This window comes from Aquarana catesbeiana, linkage group LG03 (genome assembly GCF_042186555.1).
Source record: "Aquarana catesbeiana isolate 2022-GZ linkage group LG03, ASM4218655v1, whole genome shotgun sequence".
NCBI lineage: Eukaryota > Metazoa > Chordata > Amphibia > Anura > Ranidae > Aquarana > Aquarana catesbeiana.
The window spans coordinates 611463126-611490320 of NC_133326.1; the positions used below are offsets into that span (position 1 = coordinate 611463126).

General features: G+C 43.0%; 1 protein-coding gene across 3 annotated transcripts in view; it reads left to right on the forward strand.

The window, feature by feature from the left end:
- Positions 1 to 25774, forward strand: part of PPP2R2A (protein phosphatase 2 regulatory subunit Balpha) — a 61191-nt gene extending 35417 nt beyond the window's left edge. For all 3 annotated transcript variants that reach the window (XM_073622242.1, XM_073622239.1, XM_073622241.1), the window contains exons 3-10: positions 4208 to 4299; positions 12722 to 12884; positions 14221 to 14333; positions 14493 to 14670; positions 17156 to 17320; positions 22076 to 22245; positions 22628 to 22719; positions 24706 to 25774. In XM_073622242.1, the coding sequence (XP_073478343.1) occupies positions 4208 to 4299; positions 12722 to 12884; positions 14221 to 14333; positions 14493 to 14670; positions 17156 to 17320; positions 22076 to 22245; positions 22628 to 22719; positions 24706 to 24985 (1253 nt within the window). In that variant the 3' untranslated portion in view covers positions 24986 to 25774. The remainder of the gene's footprint in view (positions 1 to 4207; positions 4300 to 12721; positions 12885 to 14220; positions 14334 to 14492; positions 14671 to 17155; positions 17321 to 22075; positions 22246 to 22627; positions 22720 to 24705) is intronic.
- The last annotated feature ends 1421 nt before the right edge of the window (positions 25775 to 27195 follow it).

The window sequence follows — 27195 nt, forward strand, 5'->3', positions numbered from 1 at the left end:
GCCTCTGTACTATCAGGAGATGGATTGGGGACAGTGGAAGAAGGGGAGAATCAGAAGACAGGATCAAACGGCCTTTTTGCACAATGCAGAGGATTAACCCCTTAGGTTCCACAGTGAGTCAAACATGCTTTACTGCAAATACACACTAGTTTTTATTGTTGGTCTAGTAACAATTTAACTAAAGACAGACAGACTTTAACTGAACTAAAGACAGATGTATACATTGGTGTAAAATGATCTAAAGGGATTCAGCGTTCATGCGCTTTGTTTTTTTTTTTGGATTAAACATTAGACACTCATGTTAAAGCACCCTAAGGCCACATGCACACTAGATGTTTAGAGCATGTGCACCCAGTCCTTTCGTTGGGCTGCTCCCAGGGGCCACAGGTACAGCAGCCAGCCCCGCAGCCTGTCAGTCTATGACCCGCTGAAATATGCTGTGACTGGACGGGGCTGACCGCTGTACCTTTTGGAACTTGCTTTTGGGGCCCGACATTCATGTCCCTAAATGCTTATGGCTCTAAAAAAGAGGACCGCTCTATACAGTGTTCAGCCCTGTCCAGCTGCAGCATATTTCAGCCTACTATTCTAACCACCTGAGCAATTCCTATTGTCCTAATGAGAAAAGCTATAGTTCATGCATCCTTAAGGCCACATGCACATTAGGCATTTAGCCCGAGTGTGTCCAATCTCAGTGTTTCGGTGTGCTTGGGAGGCAGAGATGGAGTGTCCAGCCCTGCAGCCTGTCAGTTTATGGCAGGCTGAAATATGCTGCAGCTGGATGGGGCTGATTGCTGTACCCAGTGGTACTTGAATTGTGTCTGCAGGAGATTACACTAAATTTAGATTACTGCATTTTCAAGCAATCTGGGAAATGCCACGTTGCTTTCTTGAATACCTGCCAACATACTATTGGTGACCTTAGATGACACACTAAGAAGAGTCAGAACTACTGCTGGGCCAAGAACCACTTCTGCCCTCCAGAGTCGTCATACTGCCCATGTGTAGCTTTTTTATTAGACGTCTATGGAGGGCCTGGGTTCAGTAAATTCAGTGGAGTCTCCAACTTTAGCATTGCCTAAGTTTAATGTAAAGCAAAAGGAGTTTACTGATTACACAAAGTAGTAATCCGTTATAAAGGATTGAATAGGGGTGGGCATTTTATTTAACCAAGGAGACAAAGACTACTGATTAAACTTGAATCCTAGTCCTACCATTAACATCCGTGAAGTGCTCCCGATAAACGTGGCAGAATAATAGTAGTATACGGTACAGAGCAGTACCCAGCAAAGTCTCTGGTTCCCTGTGTTTTGTGTAGATTGTATTATCTGTCTGTTTTGACACTCTTTTGAACTGTGCCCACAGTCCATTCCTGACAATACTGAGATTGTACAAGGGCACTGGATGCTACCTCTTTATCCAGCAGCCATTGGCATCACCCAGGGCATTACATCTAGTGGATCTTGTATTTGTTTGCCGGTGTAAATAAGTGGTTCTCAACTCCTGTCCTCGGGACCCACCAACAGGCCAGATTTTAAGTATTACCTTGAGGAGTTGCAGACTAGAATACTGCAATCACTGAGCAGCAAGTGATATCACCTGTGATGGATTTCAGCTATCTTGAAACCTGGCCTGTTGGTGGGTCCTGAGGACTGGAGTTGAGAACCTCTGGTGTAAATGATCACATTTGATGTGTGCAGTTTCATCATCTCAGCTGGCTATTACTTTGAAACTTTGCTGCATAAGCCACTAGTTTCCACACATTTGGGAACTCCCAGACCTGTTTTCTGAGACCTGCCGCCACAAGTTTAAATGCTCACCTTCATTAAAGGCAGGCTGGGCTGTGTGTTGTACAGTATGCAGCTGTGTTACACACATGTATGTTTACATTAACCATTTGCTGTCCATAAGCCGTTTATAACCAGCTGCTGACCAACATTTCAGTAAAAGTGGTCTGGGTAGCTGTAGAGCTGCCAAATTACTTTTTTTACTACGTTTTCAAGTACCACCTTCTACCTGCCATGTTTTGTGGTCTCTCCCATGCCTTCATGGAGACTGCAACCACTGTAAGCAGTGTCAGGATTCCGTAGAGGAGTAGCACGTAACATCCATTCCCTAATCTCCTTTGTAACTAAGTCTGAAAACAATAGGCATTTCATTACTTGAGTTTAAAGCGGTCAACCTCCAGCTGCAGAGGCCAGGGAAGCAGCTAATCAAACACAATCTGTGCTTCATTAGCTGCAGTGGAAACATTAGGTGTCTAAAAGATCCCTGGTGCATTCATAGAGCCTGTGACCTGCCTATGATATCATAAAAGGTACTTGTTTGGCCCCCTTGTGATGACTATAAAGTTAAATTAACTTTTCAAAAATGTAAATTATTATTAAAAAAAAAAAAAAAAAACGGCCTCATCTTTCTGCGCATAAGTGTGAATGCAAACTTGTGTGTAGGGCATGCACCTTTGTGTAAATGGCTATTACACCGCGTATGAGGTGTCACAGAGAACATTGGTGTGCAAGAAGTAATGCTAGGGCTATCATTCACAATTCACTCTAAATTGAGCTGTAAAGGCTTTTAAGGCATTATCTCTCTGGACAGTTTTGGGTTTCATAGTTTATGCCCGTTTCATGTGCATACCGTTTTCAGGCTTGACACATTTGATATCTATTAACTTGATACAACCATGTAAGCATTTCAAATACATTTTAGTATGGTGGGGTTTTTTGGGTTTTTTTACTGAAAATATGCGTTTGCAGTCATGTCAGGTTATCCTACTCTTCCATCTCCATGCAATCACATCCAGTAGGAATGGGTCAGGACCAGAGCCATTGTGAAGGTCCCAGTAGACTGTTCTCTCGCAGCTAAGATGTATTGGTGTAGTATGATCAATCTGTTTAACGTGTATACCACAAACAAGTGGATGAAAGTGGCTTTAACACCTACCACAATACTATAGTCATTAATACATAAAGGTAAAAGCTGTTTATGTGTCATGTATTTGCTTATGGTTGCAATGTTTTGATCTTTTGACTGCAGCATACCTATTGCATTTGTCTATAGCTTCTTAAAATCAATCAAGTAATGACGTATCCGTATTTTTATTATAATCGCTTAGTGTCAGGCTTTTCAGGCTGTAGCAGGGCGCTTTTAACCTCCAACGAGGAGTTATAATCGCCCGTGATGCAATGTTTCTGAAGTGCTGCCTATACACCGCTCCCACATCACCCCAAAGATGCTGCTTGCAGGCTTTTTTTCCCATCCTGCAAGCGCACCGCCCCAGTATGAAAGCATTCTGGCTTTCACACTGGGGTGGCTTGAGCGGCAGTTTTCAGGTGCTTTACAGGCGCTATTTTTAGCGCTAAAATGCCTGAAAACTGCCTCATTATGAATGGGGTCTTACATTACAATTTCGTACAGGGGGAATTGGAGGGCTCTGCTCCATTAAATCTTACAATCCTAGGATTCAGCCAGTTCTGCAGGGACTGGCCAAATTGTGATCAGTGTGTGACCGTCCCTGCTGTCAAGTGTCGTGCTGGGAAACTTCTGTTGATCAGCGGCTGTAGGCAACAATCAGTGTATGTTGACAGCGGTGGGTGCCGCTGTCAGAATACATTGTCCCAGTGAGGGGTGGGGGGAGGTTTGGGGTTTCCCCATCCACCTTGTTTTTGTGGATGGAGGAATCTGTTAGGGTTGTTTTTTTTTTTTTTTTTTTTTTTTCTCTTTACAGCCCGCTGAACTAGTATATGATCAGTTTTAATCCTCCTCCATATACTGAGTAGAGGACGTTAACCATCAGCTGCTCTGAAGGGGCTATTCAACCTTCAGCTCTCGTTCACACTGTGAGAAACCATAGCAGTTTTTCAATCCAGCCATTGTGTACCAGAGAGTTGATTTTCTTACGATGGGATAAAAATTCACCACTGCTATTCTGACTGATTAAAGGCTTTGCCAGAAAAGAATGTGACCTCCACAGGCTGCAGGAATACTCAACAATGAAAGCATCATTTGTTTTTTGTTTTTTTACCATTTTATGATGCACATTGAAGTTTGCATTCTTTATGTCTAAGTCTGAAGACCTTGGAATAATATTGGCCATTGTTAATACGGTACAGTGATGAAGGAGATGGCTTGTCTATTACTGTAAACACTGCTGTTGTGGTGCTGGGCAATGTATGTGATTGTAACCTGTGCTTTCTTTTCATTACAGCTGATATTATATCTACAGTAGAATTTAACCATTCTGGAGAGTTATTAGCCACAGGAGATAAGGGAGGACGTGTGGTCATTTTCCAGCAGGAGGTTAGTACTATTACTGTGCTGCAAATATTCCTAATTCAGGATTTAAGGGGGAACAGGTGAAAAAATTACAGGGGTAATACTGCTGATCACTCACTATAGATGAGCATGCTAGTTGCCTGCCAGTCATGCAATCCCTGAATTTCAACATTTTTGATTACTAACCTTAAAAATGCAGAATCTGCATCACCTAATCTGTAGGCTTGTGCTAGGTTGATAACGCAAAAGGAATAACAGCCAGACAATTGACATATTTTTATCATACAATACAGGACATAGGCTTGATATTCATAGACCCTGGGTTTATAGGCTGGTATCATGTAACAGGATGCTGTGAAAGTGTTGGAGCACTAGTCCCCTAGCATCCCCCCTTTATCTTACCCCACTCAGTCCTCAGTTTTGTGCTAGAGTCCCAAGGTGATGGACCTCTTCTCCCTTATAGAGAAATCACTCTCGGCTTATTTTGCTCTATTTTTCTTTGGATTATTCCATCAATTCTTTGGTCAGCTTCTCACTTGTAGGTGAGGTTTGCCCACTTTGAAATTGTCTAATGGAGGAAGTGGACTTTGTAAATCTGCTTATCGGATGGTCCCCCTTAATCTGAGACAATTGGTGCATTTGTCTCTTGTTTTTCATGTCCTTGGCCAAAAGCATCCCTCACCCAAACACTGCAATTCGGCCATCGGCTTGGGGTGCAGGCGCCGGCATTGTAAATAAGGAAAACGGGCAGTGAAGGCTTTGGGGCGCGAGTCACGCTGCACTTTTTCAATGGTCCCCCCCCCCTCGTCTTCTGGGACATACGCAGGTCCCAGAAGGCACCAGGGGAAGGAGGAGGGACTGGACATGACATAGATCAGCGTGTGGCCATCTTACCAGGAAGTGAGAGCAGGTACCTGTCAACCCCCCCAAAAAGTGACAAATGCGGCAGTAGCGGGGAGCTTCCCCTTTTGGGTGGAGCGCCACTTTAAACTATTTGTGAAACCTTACCTTATAAAACAACCCATTGAGTTTAAAATTGAAGTGCAAGTCAAAATGTGTGCACACAGTGTTTTGAAAAAGTATTCATGTCCCTTTCCACATTTTGTCATGTTACAGCCAAAAACGTAAATGTTGTATATTGGGATTTTATGTGACAGACCAATACAAAGTGCCACATAATTGTTAAGTGGAAGGAAAATGACAAATGGTTTTCAACAATTTTTACAAATATCTGAAAAGTGTGGCGTGTATTTGTATTCAGCCCCCTTTACTCTGATACCCCGAACTACAATCAAGTGGAACCAATTGCCTTCAAAAGTCAATTAATTAGTAAATAGAGTCCACCTGTGTGTAATTTAATATCTGTGTAAATACAGCTGTTCTGTGAAGCCCTCAGAGGTTTGTTAGAGAACCTTGGTGAACAAACAGCATCATGAAGGCCAAGGAACACACCAGACTGGTCAGGGATAAAGTTAAAGTTTAAAGCAGGGTTAGGTTATTTAAAAAAAAAAAAAAATCCCAAGCTTTGAACATCTCAAGGGGAAAAAAAAAATTGTAAAAAAAAATTTTAAAACAATTTATAATTTTCCTTCCACTTCAGTTATGTGCCACTTTGTGTTGGTCTATCACATAAAATCCCAATAAATAAGTTTACTTTTTTGGTTATTATTATTATTTATTATTATACAGGATTTATACAGCGCAAACAGTTTACGCAGAGCTTTACAACATTAGGGAGGACAGTTAAAGTACAATACAATTCAATACAGGAGGAATCAGAGGGCCCTGCTCGTTAGAGCTTACAATCTAGGAGGAAGGGTCAAGTTATACAAAAGGGTAATAGCTGTGGGGGATGAGCTAATGGAGAAAATAGTGCAGTTGTTAGATGGAGGCAGGATAGGCTTCTCTGAAGAGGAAAGTTTTCAGGGATTGCCTAAAGGTGGATAAATTTGGAGACAGTCTGACAGATTGGGGTAGGGAATTCCGGAGGATGGGCGAGGCTCAGGAGAAGTCCTGGAGGCGGATATGGGAGGAGGTGATGAGGGAGCTAGAGAGCAGGAGGTCCTGGGAGGAACGGAGAGGGCGATTAGGTTGGTATTTTGAGACTAGGCTAGTGATGTAGCTGGGGGCAGAGTTGTGGATGGCTTTGTAACTTGTTAGTATTTTGAATTTAATTTGTTGGGCGAGTGGCAGCCAATGGAGGGATTGGCAGAGAGGGGTAGCAGACACTGAGCGGTTTGTAAGGTGGATGAGTCTGGCAGCAGCATTTATGATGGACTGAAGGGGGGGGATAGTCTATTTAAAGGTAAGCCAATGAGGAGGGATTTGCAGTAGTCGAGGCGAGAGATAACCAGGGAGTGAATCAGGAGCTTTGTGGTTTCGTTGGTTAGAAAGGGACGTAGTTTGGAGATGTTGCGGAGGTTGAGGCGGCAAGCTTTGGAAAGTGATTGGATGTGGGGCCCGAAAGGAGAGTTCAGAATCCAGGATAACACCTAGCACCCTGACATGTGGGGACAGGTGGATGGTTGTGCCATTGCTCTTGACAGACAAGTCAGGGGAAGAGGCACGTGGGGGAGGAAATATAAGCTCGGTTTTGGACAAGTTGAGTTTGAGGAAGTGGTGTGACATCCATACAGATATGTCGGTTAGTAAGTTAGTGATGCGTGAGGAGACTGATGGAGTGAGTTGAGGGGTGGAGAGATAGATTTGTGTGTTGTCAGCGTAGAAATGATATTGAAAGCCGTGAGAGGCTATCGGCTGACCCAGGGAAGAGGTGTAGATTGAAAATGAGGTCCAAGAACAGAACCTTGGGGGACCCCGACAGTGAAGGGAAGAGGAGTGGAGGAAGTAGAATTGTAAGTGACACTGAAGGTGCGTTGGGATAGGTAGGATGAGAGCCACTGAAGAGCACCGTCACGGAGACCGAGGGAGTAAAGTTTTTTGAGGAGGAGGGGGTGGTCAACCGTGTCAAGGGCAACTGAAAGATCCAGAAGTAGGAGTACAGAATAGTGTCCATTGATTTTTGCAGTTAGTAGGTCATTTGTGAGTTTTAAAAGAGCAGTTTCTGTGGAGTGTTGAGGGCGAAATCCAGATTGAAGGGGATCAAGAAGGTTGTTTTTAATGAGGTGGTCACTCGGTTGTAAACCAGGCGTTCAAGGAGTTTAGAGGAAAAGGGGAGCAAGGAGATAGGGCGTAGGTTGTTAAGATTGGTAGGGTCCAAGGACGGCTTTTTAAGTATGGGGGTGCCCAGTGCATGTTTTAGAGCATTGAGGAAGACGCCAGAGGTGAGGGAGAGATTGAAGATGTGGGTTAGAGAGTGTAGGATGGAGTCAGAGGGCGACCGTAGCATATGAGAGGGAATAGGGTCCAGGGGACAGGTGGTTAGGTGGGCGATAGAAAGGAATTTAGCAACGTCGTCTGTAGTAGCAGATTTGAATAGGGGGAGTGTCAGTTGTACCTGTTGACATGGGGTCTTAACTGGGGGAGATACCTGTAGAGCGGAGATTTCATCGCGGATTGTATCTTGTTTTTGAAGTGATTAGCGATCTCCTGGGCAGTGAGTGAGTCAGTGGGTGGAGGCGGTGGAGGACAAAGTAGAGAGTTGAAGGTGAAGAAGAGTTTACGGGGATTGGATGAGAAGGTGTTAATAAGAGCTGTAAAATAGGTTTGCTTGGCAGTGTGGAGGAAAGAATAGTATTTTTGGAGGGCAGATTTGTATTGGTTGAAGTCTTTGAGAGACTTAGTCTTGTGCCACAGGCGCTCAAGAGCGTGACTGTTTTTTGAGAATTTTAGTGTCATCTGTTTGCCAGGGTTGTAGGGGTCGAGGCCTGATTCTGCGTGTAGTGAGGGGAGCGAGCTTGTCCAGGGTGGAGGACAGAGATTTATTGTAGATGGACGTGGCTTGGTTGGGGCAGGACAGAGGAGAGATTTTGTCATAGAGGTGGTCAGTAGCAGAATAGAGGAGAGAGGAGTTGAAGTTGCGAAAATTTCTACGGGTGATGGTTAGGCGATTGGAGGGAAAGGTGGTGGAAGACAGGGGGAGGGAGAAACTAATAAGGTGATGATTGGAGAGAGGAAAAGGATTGTTTGAGAAGTTGCATGGAGTGCATAGGTAGGAGAATACAAGGTCAAGGGTGTTGCCATCAGAGTGAGTAGAAGCCTGTACCCATTGTTTTAGGTCAAATGAAGAGGTTAGACTAAGAAGTTTAGAAGTAGCAGGAGTGTTTGTATTAGCAGGGATGTTGAAATCACCGAGAAGGATTGTGGGAATTTCTGAAGAGAGGAAGTAGGGTAGCCAGGCAGAAAACTCATCAAGGAAAGTTGATAATGGTCCAAGGGGCCGGTAGATCACAGCAATTCTTAGGGAAGTAGGAGAGAATAGACGTATACAGTGGGCTTCAAATGATGAGAGAGAAAAAGAGGGAGGAGAGTGAATAACCGGCGGCACTGATGGGCACCGATGAGGTGGCACTGATAGGTGGCATTGGGCACCGATGGGCACTCATAGGTGGCACCGATGGGCACTTATGGGTGGCACTGATAGTTGGCACGGATGGGCACTGACAGGTGACACTGATGGGTGGCACTGATACTGATTGTTTGCACTGATGCCCCTAAGGGTGGCATTGCTGGGCATCACTGCAACATAATGGTGCCAATCAGTGCCCGTTTGTGGGCACTGAGTGGCACTGACTGGGCACATGTGGATGGCCATGGGGTACATACCTGGCCATCCACATGTTGCCCCTTCCCTGGTGGTCCTAGTGGCGATCCCTGGTGGTCCAGTGTGGTGATCTGAGGGGGGGCTGCGCTGATAAACAATCAGCGCAGACCCCCCCTGCCAGGAGAGCCGCCGATCAGCTCTCCTCTACTCGCGTCTGTCAGACGCGAGTGAGGAAGAGCCGATCAACGGCTCTTCCTATTGACAGCGTGATCAGCCGTGATTGGACACGGCTGATCAAGTAGGAAAAGAGCCTCCGGCGGAGGCTCTTTACCAAGATCGGTGTAGCGGTGTGTCAGACTGACACACCGGTCGCCGCGATGCGCGCCCCCACGGGCGCGCAGCGGCATGTTATCCTGCTGGACGTCATATGACGCCTAGTCAGGATAACTGAACCACCGCCCGGCTGTCATCTGCTATGGGCTGGGCGGGAAGTAGTTAATGAAATGAGTTTGGGGGTGTGGCTTAGAGCTACTTTGATAAGACGCTCAAACTGTTTAAGATTACTGTTCATAAGAAGCATTAGCTGTTGTGAACCATGACTTGCAAAAAAGGAGCTCTCTGGTGACATTCGATCAAGAGTAGTTGATCTGCATAAGGCTGGAGAGGGAAACCAAGGAATCTCAAAAGTGTTCAGGCATCCATCAATCAAAAGACATATTGTCTATAAATGGAGACCGTTTAGTACTGTGGCTACCCTTCCTTGCAGTGGGTGCCCAGCCATGACTCCCAGGGCACAATGCAAAATCCTCAATAAGGTAAAGAACAACCCACGTGTAACAGCTAAAGGCTTGAAGACATCACTGGAACAGGCAAACATCCCTTTTCATGAGTCTACATTACGTAAATATATGAACAGACAGGGTGTCCATTAAGCAGAACACCGTGGAGGAAGCTGAGCCTGTCCAAAAAAACATTGCTGCACGCCTGAAGTTTGCCAACAAGTTCCTTGACAAACTGCAACGTTGCTGGGAAAATGTTTTGTGGCCTGCTGAAACAAAAGTTGAACTGTTCCAGGAGAATACTCAGCACTATGTATGGTGCAAAAAGGGTACAGCTTGCCAACCTCAAAACATCCCAACAGTGGAGTATGGTGGACAGAAGGTCAAAATTTGGTCCTGCTTTGCTGCCTCTGGGCCTGGACCACTTGCCATCATTGAGAGGAAATTGAATTCTCAAGTTTACCAAAATATTCTTCAGGATACTGTTGGGGTGGCTGCCAGCAAAAAGCTTAGTAGAGGTTGGATGATGCAGCAGAACAATAACCCTAAGCATTAAAGTAATTTCACCCCAGACTGGCTTTAGAAAAAGAAAATGCACCTTTTTGAAGTGACCCGGCTGGAGCCCAGACCTTAATCCCATAGAGGTGCTGTCAAATGACCTTAAGAGAGCCATGCACACCAGTCATCCTACAAATGAGCTGTAGCTGTTTTGTACAGAGGAATGGTCAAAAATTCCTCCTGAATGTTGTGCAGCTACTGAAAGCTCCTTATTGAAATCATTGCTGCCAAAGGAGGTTCAACAAGCTGTTAACTCCAAGGGTTACTTTTCCTTCCAGCACAGTGAATGTTTAATGGGCGGGCTCAATAAAGACATGAGAAATTACAATTGATCAGGTTAAGCACATTGTGTTCATCTATTGTGACTTACTGCAGAAAAAGTTCGTTTCAAGGGGTTAACATACTTGCCTGTGCGTATCTATATGTAATATTTCTTTTGGTGGGGTTGTGTCAGCAGAAGCAGAGAAACTGCATTACTTCCCAGTGAAGAGCTGTGCAGTGGGACAGTCTGCTCAAGTCTGACCATAAGTTACAGGCAGGCTCTGCTTCCCAAAGAGAATGCAAAGAGGCCAACTGGCCATCCTGAGATTGATGTGCTTCCATGACCTGGTGTGGTCAGTTTGAAATAGGAAAGCAAGTGTACTGACAGGGTCACCAGGTATTTCATACAAAGGAAGCAATGCAAAGAGAACAGCAGATTTTTTAATAAAAGTATATGGTACCACAGATATGAGTAATTTTTAAAATGTTAGGGTAACTTGCGCTTAAAAGCTGAACTCCAGGAATTCAGCAACTTTGTAAAATGTGCAGGCATACTATAAGTCAAGTCAAATGAGGTGTATATCACCTAATGGACTTATCTCTTTAATTTCCATTTGAGAGTCTATGGAGCTCTGAAAGGATAGCTATTGCTACATTTCTGGAACTCCGATGCTGGACCTTCTGGTCTCTGCTCATTCAGCTGCAGACCTGCTTGCAGCTGCCTCTGAACTCATTCATAAAAGAGGCTTCTGAGAATGGGCGGCAAAGGAAAGGGGCAGGCAGAACTTCTGAGACGGCTTCTCTCCTCTCAGAGCCCTGGAGTGAGAGGAGCTCCATAGAATTGTCCAGATATAAATGAGAGATGTCTGGGAGGTGACATGCACTTTGTTGAACTTAACTCATAGTATGCCTGCACATTTTACAAATTGTTCAGATATTCTCAAACTGTCAATTAACAAAGGCTTTTGTTTTTTCATGGATTCCAAACAGCCCCTTAGAACAGTGTGTGATATCGGCTCTGAGCTCAGGCACAGGAAAAGATGGCCTTACACTAGGCAGGCCGTGCATTTACCAATTATCTTACTTTCAATGTCCCCATAAACTCCTTAAACTACAGCATGGAGCTATTGTATTCTCACAGCGGGAGGTTTCCCAGCCGTCCAACTACAATGATCACTGCTTGCGGGTTTAGCTGTCTGCAGTTATCGGATTAAAAAAACAAAAAGCTGACTGGCTGGTTGTACTAAGGTTGATCGCTTTATCTACTTGAGAACAACCAGCCTACCAATACATGGATCGAAATTCAGCTAGTTCCTGCTAAACCGCCTGAATTTCAATCTGTAAATGGCCAGCTAAAGTCAAAACCTCTGCTCTGATAGCAAACATACATACAAATATTAAAATGTCAAGTGATTCTGAGAGGTAAGGGTACTATTTAGGAGAGGACATACTGATTAAAGATTGACATTTATGACTGGTTCCCTTTTCCATCAGGCATTGCAGTCACTGTGATTACTTGATCAGCCCTTGTATCTTTGGGATTTCTTCTGCAATGAACTGTGGCAGTCAGGAGGCTTTCTTAGTCTCGCTGCTGGTAGTTTTCCTTTTACTCCTTTTAAAAAGCATGTACAGTACTGTTGTGTCCAAATCAGCTATTGCCATCGCCATCTAGTGGTGGCTCCTGTTTGAAAATGTAAATATAGTCTTAGAAGATCTCAATAACAAATCGGAGTATCGCCTCTTTTGGAGTATTGAATGATGAGATTTCCACCATCATTTCTGTACACAACTTTCTCCTGCAAAACTGTAAAAGATCTCGATTCCCCTCTGGACAATCTATGGTGGAAACATAGTTGAGGATCCATGCACACTGGGCTTAAAAAAATCACTGCTTCCACAGTAGTTGTGCATTTTGCCTGTAGAAACAGCTAATGTTATTCTAATTGTCCATGCACATTAAGATGTTCAGAGGCAAAAAAAAAAAACGTTCTGGTTTGCGTTTTTTGAGGAGTTTTCTGGAAGAAAAAAAAAAAACACTAAACGCCTGTACAAAAATGACATATTCAAGTATTTTTTTCTGCCCACAGAACTGTTTTTTTTTTTTTTTTTTTACCCCTGCATGTTCGATCTTAGCATTTCATTTTATGTCTGAATTTCTTGTAAAGCAAAGTCAATTTTATTGCAGAGTAAGAGTCCGTATCATAGAGGGGAATACAGTGTGTATAGCACTTTCCAAAGTCATGAACCAGAGTTTGACTACTTGAAGAGTTTAGAAATTGAAGAGAAAATCAACAAGATCCGATGGTTACCACAGAAAAATGCAGCACAGTTCCTGTTGTCTACAAATGGTGAGTCATCTTTTTTTTTTTTCTGAATAAGAGCAGGTACATAATATCACATGTAAAATGATGTTTTGGATGTTGTAAGGGGCCAGTCCAACCATATGTAACATTTCACTCTGATGGGGAGATCTCTGGATCTGAGTTCCCCAGCCTTACCGGCTCCTAAAGAGTTGATCTGACCCTAGGGCTCGATCACACCAGACCCTGGATTTAGGAGGGGGTTGCCCAGCAGCACATTGGTGTGTGCTGGAAAAAGAAATTGGGCATGATTTATTTTTGAGCAGCGTGTTCAGACCCGCTGTAATGCATTGCCGTGTGCAGCTGTACATAAAATTACATAGGATTAACAAGATTGAGAAAAATAAATGAGCATTGCGATGCCTTGCAACAACCCATTGCAGCATGTGTTCAGGACATGCAATACATGCACAATAACGCACGCTGTGTGGTGTGAACCAGCCGTCAGACTACTTTCACACTGGGGCCGCCGCGCTTTAGCGCCCCGCTAGCAGCCAAAGAAGGGGTTAAAAGCGCCTGTGTTCTGCACCTTCGTATCGCTTTTCAGGAGCTTTGGAAGCGCTGGCCATTCATTTCAATGGGCAGGGTGCTTTGGGAGCGCCCCAAATATGCTGCTTGCAGGACTTTTAAGAAAGTCCCGCAAACGCACCGCCCCAGTGTGAAAAGTCACACTGAAATGAATGGGAGGCAGTTTTCAGGCATAATTTAGAGGCTATTTCTAACGCTAAAACGCCATAAAAACCGCCTCGGTGTGAAGCCAGCCAAACTCCTCTAATGCATTAGATATTTTCTGTGACAAGTCTCGCACACCATTATATGCAACTCCTTAAAGTGGTTGTATACCCTGTACAACCACTTTTATCTACAGGTAAGCCTACATTAAGGCTTACCTGTAGGTGCGTGAAATATCTCTTAAACCTGCACGGTTTAGGAGATATTTACAAAAAAGCCGATGACTATGGCGCATGCGCCCGATGTCTGCCGCGCATCCGCACTTTAGAAAGGGCACATCGTGGCGTTTCCAATAGGAGTCATGCCGTGACTGCCGGCTCCCGCGCACATGCTCGGGAGTGACGTCACACGACTCCGGCTAGTCACAGAGCCGGAGTTTGCAGCCCCGGAAGGAAGAGGGGTGAAGATGGACGCTCGCTGCTAGTGGGGACAGCAGTGACATAGCAGGCTTCGGTTTCAGGTAAGTGACACATAATGGGCTACTATGTGATACATAATAGCCCATTATGCTTTACCTTTGCAGGGAAATAAAGAGGAAGTAAAACCCACCAGAGTTTACGTCATCTTTAATGTGACCATATTTTTCTCACAGATAAAACTATCAAGCTGTGGAAAATCAGTGAACGTGACAAGAGACCAGAAGGTTACAACCTGAAGGAAGAGAATGGAAGGTATAGGGATCCAACCACTGTGACCACACTCAGGGTAAGTGTTCCTGCACTGCTGTACTCTAGGTTTCTATCACCAGATAACAATTCTGTGTGTGTGTCTCCTAGAGGTGATGAGGCTTGACCCAGTGTTCCACAAATAGATGGATGACTGTTCTTTTTGCAAATGCTCACCATATGTTCCGTTCCACTGTAGGTGCCAGTATTCCGCCCCATGGACCTGATGGTTGAAGCAAGTCCTCGTAGGATTTTTGCCAATGCTCACACATATCACATCAATTCCATCTCAGTCAACAGTGACTATGAGACGTACTTGTCAGCAGACGACCTTCGGGTCAACCTTTGGCACTTGGAAATTACAGACAGGAGCTTTAGTATCCTTTAACTCAGAATTGCTTTTCTTGGGTTTTTTTTTAATGAGTGTAAACTCATTAAAAAAAAAAAAAAGCGAGATGACTGGATTTTCAAACAGAACATTTTTTTTCAGATGGCCTATATTTGAGACCCCACTGTCTAGTAACATGAAATGATCCTCTCCTGGAATCCACCTGATTTCTTTGTCCAGTGGATGCAGCCTTACATTTATTCAGGTGTTAAGAAGCAGAAACTGATATTGTGTTATCCTAAAAAGGATATTATTACGTATTTCGTTTATAAGGTTGAATAAAGATGCAAGTCCATCCAGGGATTTATTTTTTGTCCATTTAGTGATTATCTGATTGCTATTATACCTGTTTCAGGTTTCATTCTATCTGGATACTGTAAACAGAAGCCTGTTGATGTAATACATCATTGTAGAAAACGGGTCCAACTTTCTAAACCTGGTAACTTATGCTGAAGCTGGATTAGTGCAGTAAAAATGTAAAAACCCTGAGGTTCTTCTATATTGGCATTTATTAATACACAGAGCTCTTATTTTGAGTGTTATATTTGCATGTTTGCAGTACAATGTTGATTTTGTTCATTACTTTGTGGTGGTGTAGAGCCATGTTATGATTTCCTTTTGAGTTCATTTTCTCTACTATAACCTGCTCCTGGTGGCATATGAGAGCACCCAGAGCCACCATCCCAGCCTTGTTTTTTTTTTTTTTTTTACCCATATCTGAGGTCACATGCTCTTCTATTCCCCTTACTTGTGATGATTTAGGAGGGAGCATCAGAGCTGGGGGTGTGCACTAACCACTTCCCATACGCCCACCCACACAAGTTTTACAGCGAGCGGCTGCTACAGGTCAGGTGACATACATGGTCATCGCCCAGCACTGGCGCACCGCTCCCATGACTGTTGTGTACACTGATCACCGCAAATTTCAGCTCCCGTAGTCGGGCTATCGCGAGATTGCTGTGCGATCACATGATCACAATGTAAACGCAACTGTTATAGGTTTCATTCATTACAGCTTTTCTTAGTGTTGTGATGCTGTGATTGGCCCACAGCTTTCGCATGGTACCTGGGACAATCAAAGCACCCTGTACCATTTGAAAGCTGTGGGCCAATTACAGCTGTTAAGAATGAAACCCAATCATGACCGTTCAAAACATTGCTGTTAAAGTGATCTTCGCTATAAGAGCAATCAAAATGTGAAATAAAAAAAAAATCTGATCTCCCCTCCAGTGTAGTCACTATGATCACACTGAACCACTCTGACAGGATGTAAAAAAAAAAAAAAATTTAATAAAAAATTTATTTTTTTTATCATACTGTCAGTATCTCTGATCTCTGCCACACTAGTGATATGACGACACCGTGCTGCACTGGTGACAATATGTAAAATAAAAAAAATAAAGTGAGAAAAATGTATTTCATTTCTTCATTTTCCAAATACTTGACAAAAAATTTCTTCAAAAAACTTCTCATGCCTCTTATTAAATACCTTAGACTGTCTACTTTCCAAAAAGGGGTCATTTGGGGGGTATTTGTACTCTCCTGGCATTTTCAGGCCTCAAGAAATTAGGCCGTCAGTACATCGAGATTGATCGCTTTTCAAAAATATATACCATAGTTTGTAGACACTATAACTTTCACACAAACCAATTAATATACACTTATTGAGATTTTTTTTTTCCAAAGACATCTAGCAGAATACATTTTGGCCTAAATTTATGAAGAAATTTGATTTTTATTGGACATGTTTTATAACAAAGTAAAAAAATATAATTTTTTTTTTTTGGTCTTTTGTTTATATAGCAAAAAAAAAAAAAAAAAAAAAGTGGTGATCAAATACCACTAAAAGAAGGCTCGATTTGTGTGAGCAAATTATATACACTTAGTTTGGGTACAGTGTTGCAACATTTACCAGTTAATGTAGTTCAGTGTGGAATAGCAAAAAATGGCCTGGTCATGAATGGGGATAAACACTCTGGAAGTCATGTGGATGTAGGTGTGTATAGGCGTGTTGGGCAGTGAGCTAGAAAAAGGCTGTTTCACTTTGCCCAGAGTTGGCAAAAAAACATATTTAATATCTTCTTTTTGTGTTTTTGTTTTTGTTTTACCAATGGGACTCTGAAAGACTTATTGGTTAATGCATGATTGATTTACTAATACAGTAAAGATGGATTCTTTGGTTTTCACTTGTACTCTCAGGATGCCTTTTCATACATATCTGCTTCTCACATTGGAATTGATTTGTATACCTTCAGCTTGTCTTAATTGAGCTTTGTAAGAGTGACATGTACCCAGGACTGAGAATAAAAGGAGGCATCTACAATACTTCTATTTTAATTCCATGTCTGCAGTGCTGAGGGGATGATGATTTCCTTCCTGCACTTGTGTAATCCCAGCGGTTAGTTACATTTGTTTTTATCTCTGTTCTGGGAGGTGAAAATTATAATAGGTTTCCTTCACCTACCTACTACCAGACATCGTAGATATTAAACCTGCCAACATGGAAGAGCTGACAGAGGTGATCACAGCAGCAGAATTCCACCCACATCATTGCAATACTTTTGTATACAGCAGCAGCAAAGGCACCATCCGTCTGTGTGACATGCGAGAGTCTGCACTGTGTGATCGCCATTCTAAATGTAAGTCATATACTATCATGTTCTAGGGGATGATAAAACTATGTGCATAGACCTGCATTTTTTGACAGTAATAATCTGCAGGTATCTGCAAGGACACATAGACAACAATTGTTTTCTATAAGCCCTGTTCACACCAAAAATGCTGGTGTCATTTGTGGTGCAGAGTTGTGCTTTGTGTCTGCATTTTTCTACACTGCAATGTACATAAACACATGTAAAAAGCATATAAATGCGCACAACAGAAACACAAGTGAAAAGTAATGAAATGACACAGGAAAAAGACCTGTTGGCCTGCATAAAAATGCGATTCCCCCCCCCCCCCCCCCCCTCCATGAGTTTTTATATATACGTTATGGGTGTGACTGAGGCCAAAGTGTGTGCTTCAAGAACATGGAAGATCATTTCACCCCTTTTCATGTCATAAGTGGACAGGGAGAACAGCTTTAGTTCCTTGATGTGGTTGGATCGTCCTTGTTTGGTTGGTAAATTGTTATTGGAGTTTAAATAAGAGTGTCAGGCCCCTTTCACATGGGGCAGACTCCGCCTGCTCAGTGGGGAATCTGTCCGCTGATCCCTGCTGAGCAGGCGGATAGCTTGTCCGCTCCGCTTATGTAGAGAGGACACACAGCTCGCTGTCCTCTATAGGGGGGGGGGTCAGATGTGAACAGACCCCCTTTCCGTTACACCGACTGCTATACGATCTGCCAGATGGATGGGGAACGGATCCCCCATCCATCTGTTTGTTTTTTTTTTTTTTGGCAGATCGGACGTCGGCAGGTGTCTACGGACATGTCTGTTGACACCCTCAGCTTCATAGAGGGCGATGGATGGATCTTCCTTAAAAACAGATGGACCCGATCTGTCTGCTTTGTGTGAAAGGGGCCTTGAACCCAAAAGTAAACATTCATTATATTGCAGTTTACCAATTCTTAGATGTGATAGCTACATTCGTTTTTTTAGACTTTCTTCTATTTTTTCTTTCAATGTTTTTATTGTTATGAAAATGTAATACATAAAGACCAACAAAAGAGGTCAACAACATCATACAACAGATTATAATAAATTACAATCTGAAAATATATACGGAGTATGCTTGTAAGAAGGGGGAGAAAACCAAGTTGGACATATGGGGGGGATTGTATTCCCTGATACAGAATTAAGACTTATTTTAATCAAAGAAAGTAGATGTTTCAGAACTTACAATCATGAATTTTCCCCCCGAAAACCGGTGTTCAATCGCCTGAACCTATATAGTAGTCATAACCTTGAGGAGATCACTAGAGAAGGCTCCGAATAATGTGCCTCCCCAGCTCCCATACTAAGTTCCCAAGATGAGATCCCCTAACGGGTACACTAGGACGCCTACTTCAACTACTTTCAGTCGACTTTCTTCTATTTTTATCTGGTGATCTGGCCAGTAAGTCACAAGTCTGGGAGGCAAACCGTTTACTAGAGTGGCTACAATTTGTTAGTGTGTCTAAATCTGCTAGAACATCTAATACTCTGCCCCCCCCCCCCCCCCCCCAAACTGACAATGCTGCTGTCCAATAGTGCCCCCTGTGCTACTTCATCCAGAGTGGAGGTGCTCTAATACAGGAGGTGTGTTACTGGCCGGATCACCAGGTGGAAATGGAGCGGAATAAAAACCAATGCAGTCACCACATCTGATTGGTGAGCTGCAATACATTATACTTTTTTTTTGGAGTTTAATACCGCTTTAAAATACACATATTATTAACATTAATATCTAAAGTACATAAAGTAATCAAATATTGATTGGACAGTCTACTAAGAGTGCCTTAACACTTGCTTACTGTCTACAGTTGTCATGCTGATTCCCTGCTATTTCCACCTACCTTTTTTTTGTGTGAGCCAGAGCAGCCAATGAATGTTCTGTCTTGCAGAGTTCTCTTCAGCAGCATAGACATTCCACAGACATAAGATTCAAAAATTTCTGAATCTATGAAGATCCCACTATTGCTAGATCCCAGGGCAGCCAGGTATTTAAACACAATTTCAGCTGAAGGGAAGAATCCTGGTTTATATTGGCTGATCCTTCCATCCACCCAACCCTCCCTTCAGCATAGAGCAGATGACTAAATGGTCTAGGCTGCTGGCAGAGAACTTAAAGTGATTGTAAGGGTTCATTTTTTTTTTTTTTAATTTAAAATAACAAACATATCATACGTGCAGCTTGTTTTGCACAGTCGCCAAACCTGTTCTTATGGGGTCCCCCGCCGGCTGTCACAGGTCCTCCCCGCATCAGATAACCCCCTAGGGGAAGCGCTTCCCCAAGGGTGTTACCTTTTGGGGGTGCTCCCGAGTTCAGCATTCGGCGTCCATAGGATTTCAATCAAATTGTTGGATTTGATTGACAGCAGCGGGAGTCAATGTTTGCGTTGCTACCAATCTATCCATTCAAGAGCCGAGAACCCCGGGCAGAGAGACAGCGCGTCCCTGGCGGGTCAAGTTCCAGGGCTCAGGTAAATAAAACTGGGGGCTGGTCACTGCCAGGTGTTTTTTCACCTTAATGCATAGGATGCATTAAGGTGAAAAAACACGAAGGTTTACAACCCCTTTAATTCCAAGCATTTGATAGCTTGAGCGACTTTTAGAATCGCTGCAATTCCAAATAGCACTGCAATGCTGACAAAACACAGCGTGCTTGTTTGGGTGGCATTCGTTTTCAGTGATGCATAAACACTGCAGTCTTGTCACGTGATAAATTGCAGCAAATCACGTGAAGCGTGTCACCCCAAAAAGAAGAGCAGGAGCTTCTTTTGGGCAACAAACTTCACGTAATGCAATTTGCTTTGGTTGCAGCACCATAGTTGCAGCAAAACCACACTGCATTTAGGTGCCATTGAAAATGGCACCCAAACATGCGTTTTACGATTTGTAGTGCGATTAGAGATTGCGGGCAGAATTACAGTGATTCTGCCCAAGATCTCAAAACACCAAATGTGAATGGAGCCTTAGAAAAAAAAAGTCTTGCGTTGATGAGACCTTCACTTTAGTTTTACTGATTTTTTTTTTTTTCCCAACAGTTGAAGTTAAAAAACAAAAAGAAAAACAACTTCCCTGGGTATTGTCTTCAAAGCTTTTAGGCCTCTTTCACACCATGTGCAAATACGTCCCTTTTTCTGCATGCAATCTGCAAGGGCACAAAAAAAAAAATTGTCCTCCATGTGCCCTGTTAACACCGCAGCACTAGTATCCCCCCCTTCCGCCGCTCGCCCGGGCTCTTCCGTCCCACCGGGCGGGCTTGCCGAAGACGCGAACAAAGCTGATGCTTCGTTCAGGTCTCGGATCTAGTAACCCGGAATGATGACATTTCCCTGATTACTGGCATCTTAAAGGCGCCAGTTTTAAAAAATATAAAAACGCTGATCTTGACGTTTAATACTTTCAAGTGCAGAGGAGGGGTTTGGGGTCTTATAGACCCCTGATTTCTCCATAAAGAGTACCGGTAACTGCCTATTACTGTCACATGTTTACATTCCTTGTGACAGCAATAACCGTGATTAAAAAAAAAAAGTGTAAATTTTTTTTTTTCTACGTATAGAATATTGGCACAACTTATCTTTAAAAAACTAAGACAAAGGCATAATGAGCTAGTATGCAAATACCTTAGAACGAAGCTCTCGCAGCGGCGCCCGCACACCGCTGAGCTAGCTTATGTTTTCCCCGGAGTTTCTTCCAGGTTCATGGGCTCCGGTGCTGTGATTGGCCGGGGCCCGCGATGACGTCACTCTCGCATGGGTGCCGCCAGTCACGGCACAGGGCCCTGAAGAAACGGCGCGATTGGGCGTTCCTTCAGTGCGCATGCACCGATGGCGGCGTATATACTAAATATCTCCTGGACGGTGCAAGATTAGAGGATATTTACAGTACCTACAGGTAAGCCTTATTATAGGCTTACCTGTAGGTACAATTAAACAGGAAGACTTTACTTCCTCTTTAAGGCTGATTAGAGTAAATTAGGAGTTAATAAGGGGTTAAGCAGAGGAACATTTAACCCCTTCGCAACCGATCGGAGGCAAATATGTGGCCTCTTGGCGCCGAGCGGCCGCACATTTGAGGGCATTGGTGCCGACAGTGATGTGCTGAGAGTGTGCGCTTTGCGTGCCCCTGCCGCCTTACAGCAAGTCCCTGATCGCCATTTGCAATCGGGATTTTTCAGATCATGTGGCAGCCAATCACAGTGGCCATAAGCCCCACCCCATCTCCCGACATAGAAAATCCCTTAAAGCATCGGTAGCAGTTGGCACCAAGGGGTTAATAAAAAAACAAAATTTTTTTTGATTCAGGTTGCTTTAAACTAACTTCATGTGCAGATCAAAGTTCATCCCTTTCATCTGTAGATGAATAAACCGAAAGATACAAAAATAAGCAATTGTTTCTTTTTATCTTTCGGCTTCAGTGGCTGAGCAATGTTGTTAATAAACATTGCCCAGCTGAAAGAACCGAGCCTGAAAGTATCGATTTCAGGTATCGGAGCATTTGCATGCAAATGCTTAGCAACTGCACGGATGCCAGTGGTGTAACCCAGATTTAAGATATTACTTTACTAGTTTTATCCTATCAGATGATCTGTAACTGTCATTTTTATTTTTACATAGCTATGCCTGCAAAAGGGGCCAGCCTGAAGTGATCTAGCAAGATTTTTTTTTTTAACTAAAGTTCCACTTTAATTTGCATTGTACTGTTTGAACTCTTTCATTTACCTTTTTTTTAAATTTTTTATCCCCTTAGTGTTTGAGGAACCAGAAGATCCCAGCAATAGGTCATTCTTCTCAGAGATCATCTCTTCCATATCAGATGTGAAGTTCAGCCACAATGGCCGATATATGATGACCAGGGATTACTTGTCCGTCAAAATCTGGGACCTAAACATGGAAAGCCGTCCCGTGGAAACATATCAGGTAGTTTGGATGTGACCTGGGCTACAGGACTGCCCAGATTTAAAGAAAATGTGGGTTGTGTCCATTACAAGCAGTTGGCAGCTATTTATCTAGTGCATGGTGGAACAGTGAGAGTGTAAAATTTTGGTTTCTGTGGATAAAAACCGTTTCTGCTTTCCTCCTGGTTTTTTTTTTTTTTTTTTTTTTTACCTGTTTTGGGTTCCAGAATTTTTTTGGATCAGTCACAAAGATCTGTCAAGTATGGAAACCTCTGTCTTAGATTTGGAAATCGGGGTATCAAAATATGAGCTCTGACTTGGACATTTGTTGTTGAGAATGATCTGTAATCTAGAAGAAATATGTATACATTACGATTAGTGATGTGGCTGTGTCTCCTCCACAGGTACATGAATACCTCAGGAGTAAATTGTGCTCCTTATATGAAAATGACTGCATCTTCGACAAGTTTGAGTGCTGCTGGAATGGACCTGACAAGTAAGTTTTGTGACAGTGAATCTTGTATTTGCTTGGCCTAGCAGTTCCCAAGCTAGGGTCTGTTTTACACTACTACCGGGAAGTGAATGACTTCTAACCAATAGATTAACGTGGGACATATCTACATGGTCCCCAAGGGCAATGCACTGAACGTTGTCTGAACCAGTCTCCAGGCCCAAGCACTGTCAATTGGGAAGCCATGGGAGGAACATTGCCCACTGCAGTTATTGACTTTGGAAGGTGAGTATTTAAAAGAAGTGTGGGATTTACAAAAGAGAAACAATCGTACTCAGGTGGATGCGGCATCTGTTCACCGCCAGCTTTAAGTGTGAGAACTGAGCAATCAAAGACTACTGATCAGTTTTCGATCTTCAGTGATTGTCGGACACCGCCCCTCTACTCTGCTCCTCCGGTGATCACTGGAAGACCAGACTGTGGAGGGGTGATAGCGGCTGGCTCAGGCTTACAGCAGCGCACTGAGAGGCTGAGCCAGCTGTTGATAAGGCATGTGATCTGGGTGGATCCCGACATTAAAGTCAGAATCCCTTCAGCGTCTGGACTGGCTGGATGATGTCAGCTGACAGTGGACATTAGCCTGCTGTTGGCTAAATATGGATCACAGGAGAGCAGAACTAAGTGCACTCCTGTGACCCACAGGAGAAGTAGGCCCAAAAGTGCTTTGGCTGTACTTCTCCTTTTAATTAAGATTTCCTCTGGGACAACAGCAGCAGGTCGGGTAAATGGTCAGTTCTGTCCATGTGGAGGCTGGTAATTTAGATGATCACTTAAACACTACATGGTTTAGTAGGAAGCAATTGGGGTCACCTGAAAGAACTGTGTATGTTTTGATTGCTCTGGGGAACATACATTTTTTTTTTTTTCCTTTTCATAATTAAACTCCTGTGCATGCCAAGAACGAAATGTCTAAATATGTAGGCAGTTCATAGCTGAACTTTCTTTTCCCTTTCTAATTGCATCTAAATCCTTCAAAAAATAGAAAAGAATGGACTAACTTTTTACACAGGTTTAGAGACCCAATAGTAAGACTTTCATTTTTGGTGTGGAATAGAAGGTGTATTAAACTACTACAAAAATCAAATGTGGATAACCGCACACTGATGCCTGTAAATCTCAATGATTAGTTGCCTCTTGGAATGAAACACGTAAACCGTTTCTCTTATTCTGTATTGCTGTGATGTTGTGGATGTTTTAAACATTTACAAAAAAGGAGTTGCCGTTTTATGGGCATCGGCGTGCAGTCATCCATATTTGCTTTCTAAAGTTCTGCGGTTGCAAGCTGGACTCACACCTAACTATTCCTGGGGCTTACAGTGGACTGACTCATCAAATCAAACTCATATCTGTTACAACAGAGGATGTCATTTAATCTGTGCCCAGTCTTGCCACGAAGAGTTAATCCAGCTCTGAGCAATCCTCCTTATCTTTATTCAGTAAGATAAAAACAGAAAAATAGGTGTCTGTTTCTTCCCCCTTGCTGTAAGCCATAGGTGATTTCCTTTTCTCATGCACAAGTGTGTGAGAGAGGCATTCTGTGTACTTCACATCCCCCCTCCTTCTCCAGCTCTCCCATGATTGGCTGCTCCGCACCTGAGCATGAATTGGGCATGCTGAAGTCATGTGGTGACTTTCCCGGGTTTTGACTGGATGTTAGTGATCATGGGGCATAATCCACGGACCAGCAGAAGTTCATTGTATGAAATATCGATGCCTGGCGAAGGGGAGTATATAGGTGGCCCTGGACAACAGACCTGCCCACGGAATCCGGAGTATTATAGGGCGCCAAACAGCAAAAGGGGAGATATTTGACAGGTAAGGATACATGCAGGAGGCATGTGTATCCTTATAGAGCAGCACCATGGAAGTAATTTAGAAATGAGGAGAGTGGGTTTACATCCACATTAAGTTGGGTGGACTGACCTGGAGTGATGTATAAGTTTGTTTTAAACTATTACTTTTTATCTGCAGTGTTGTTATGACCGGGTCCTACAACAACTTTTTCCGAATGTTTGACCGCAATACCAAGCGCGACATTACTCTGGAAGCCTCGCGGGAAAACAGCAAGCCACGCATGGTGCTGAAGCCACGAAAAGTGTGCGCCAGCGGCAAGCGAAAGAAGGATGAGATTACGGTAGACAGTCTGGACTTCAACAAGAAGATCCTGCACACAGCCTGGCATCCTAAGGAGAACATCATTGCTGTGGCCACAACCAATAACCTGTATATATTCCAGGACCGAGTGAATTAGTACTGGCCTTTCTGAGTGGGACAGTCCTTAGTCCACCTAGTTCCAATAGTCAAGCCTAGAATTCGTAAATTCCCTGTTCCAAAACTGAAGAAAAACTTCTGACAGTGCGGGAACTTTGCCAGTCCCTCCCCGTCTGACTTTTCCAGTGTTTAAGGTGCCATCAAATGTCCTTTTTATAGCTGCGCAGGGGTGGGCCCTGCTCCTGCCGTTTTCTAACGACAGGGTTTACTGTACTTTTTTTTTTGTTTTGTTTTTCTTTTTAACCATCTTGCCTAATATGTAGATTAACTTTGTCTATTTTATTTTGTGATGTCAATGGCATTGCCAGCCTATACCCCATGGGGCCCTTTCTGGTGGAGAATGATCATGCTGGGTTCATGGTGTAATCATTTTTCCCCTTCCAAAGTCAGTCATCTTTGTTACTTTTTTTTATTCACTCCATATTTTTTTTCTCATGGCTTCTTTCTGTTTTTTTTTTTTTCTCCTAGCCCCCTTCCTTTTCTTTACTCTCTTTCTTGGTATCCATCCCTCCCTACTTCCTCTCCCAACTCCTGCTCTTCCTCATCCTGCCCTGCGCTGGTGCAAATCCGACTGCTAGAAAGCACACAGGGAGATGGGTTAACCACGGCAGGGTTGGTGGCATGGGGGGGAACAAGGCTATTACTGAGAGTTGTGTCCTGGTCTCTCATTTATAATGACGACCTGACTGTATTCACTTCTTGCCTTGTCTGGCGCTGAAAAGGGGGAAAAAAGGACTTAAAAAATAAAAAAGCCAAAAAAGGATAAAAACTACTGAATAAAAGACAAGTGAAAAAAATGCTTTGTGTGTAACAGACGTTATTATAAGTGTTTTAAGTGTTTTGGCTGTGTATCTCACGATTTATAATCTTACTTTCCAATTCTCTACTTCAGTGTATAAGGCACTCACAGTAATACAGTTCCTTAAGTTCTTATTGATAATTGTGGCCCACTTCTCATATCCAATACATTTTTACAGTTTAATTTTACCTTTTGTAATACTTGTATGCCTAAAGTGAGAAAATGTACGTGACCCTTTAAAACCCAGAGGTACCTGCACATACCTAGGGAGCTCTAGAACCGTGGTACTCAATATGCAATTACTAACTTTGTAGTTCTGAAATCTTGGTTGTGTCGCCTCCACAGTGGTAGAGAAGCATAATACATGGCCTCAAAAAATGTTTTAAGGGGTAATGGAGTTTTGACTTCAAGGCTGAAAATGGCCTTTACAAATGAAGCACCCAGAGTCTACACGATACAGGATTCCTAAAGCACTATGAAATGGCTAAAAAGACAGCCCAGCAGACGCTGCCAGGTTTAGAGCTCTGACTGAAACTTTAGCCTGAGCTGTTGGATTGGGAATAGCTCACTGTAATGATTTATATAAATTCCAGCTCAATTTGAGTTTTGTAAACAATGGGCTTCTACATGTGGAAAATATGAGAGCCCGTTTCAAAGGGGTTTTGCTTATGTCACTTCTCCCGCTCATGCAAGCTTCTTGAGGCAGATCAAATGCGCTTGTTAATGAATTCCAAATTTAAGAAATGTTATTCTTTTTGAATAAACCAAATAAAGGAATGGTTTAAAGGAAGAAAAAAAAAACACTATACCTTCTCTTTAAAGTGGTTCTAAATCCAATTTTTTTTCCAAATATTTAACCCTTTTATGACTAAGCCTATTTTTGAAATTTGGTGTTTACAAGTTAAAATCCGTATTTTTTGCTAGATGATTACTTAGAACCCCCAAACATTATATATATTTTTTTAGAAGAGAATCTAGAGAATAAAATGGAGATTGTTGCAATATTTTATATCACGCGGTATTTGTGCAGCGGTGTTTTAAACGCAAATTTTTGGAAAAAGGGACACTTCAATAATGTATAGCCATCAATTTACAGCATAAACATTGTAAATATTTTATTACATCCTTTCACGTGACAACACTGAAGAAATGACACTTTGCTACAAGTAGTAGTGAGTGTACAGCTTGTATAACATTGCAAATTTTGCTGCCCCCTCAAAATAACTCAACACAGCCATTAATATCTAAACTGCTGGCAACAAAAGTGAGTACACCTTTAAGTGAAAATGTCCAAATTGGACCCAAAGCGTCAATATGTTGTGTGGCCACCATTATTTTCCAGCACTGCCTTAACCCTCTTGGGTATGGAGTTCACCAGAGCTTCACAGGTT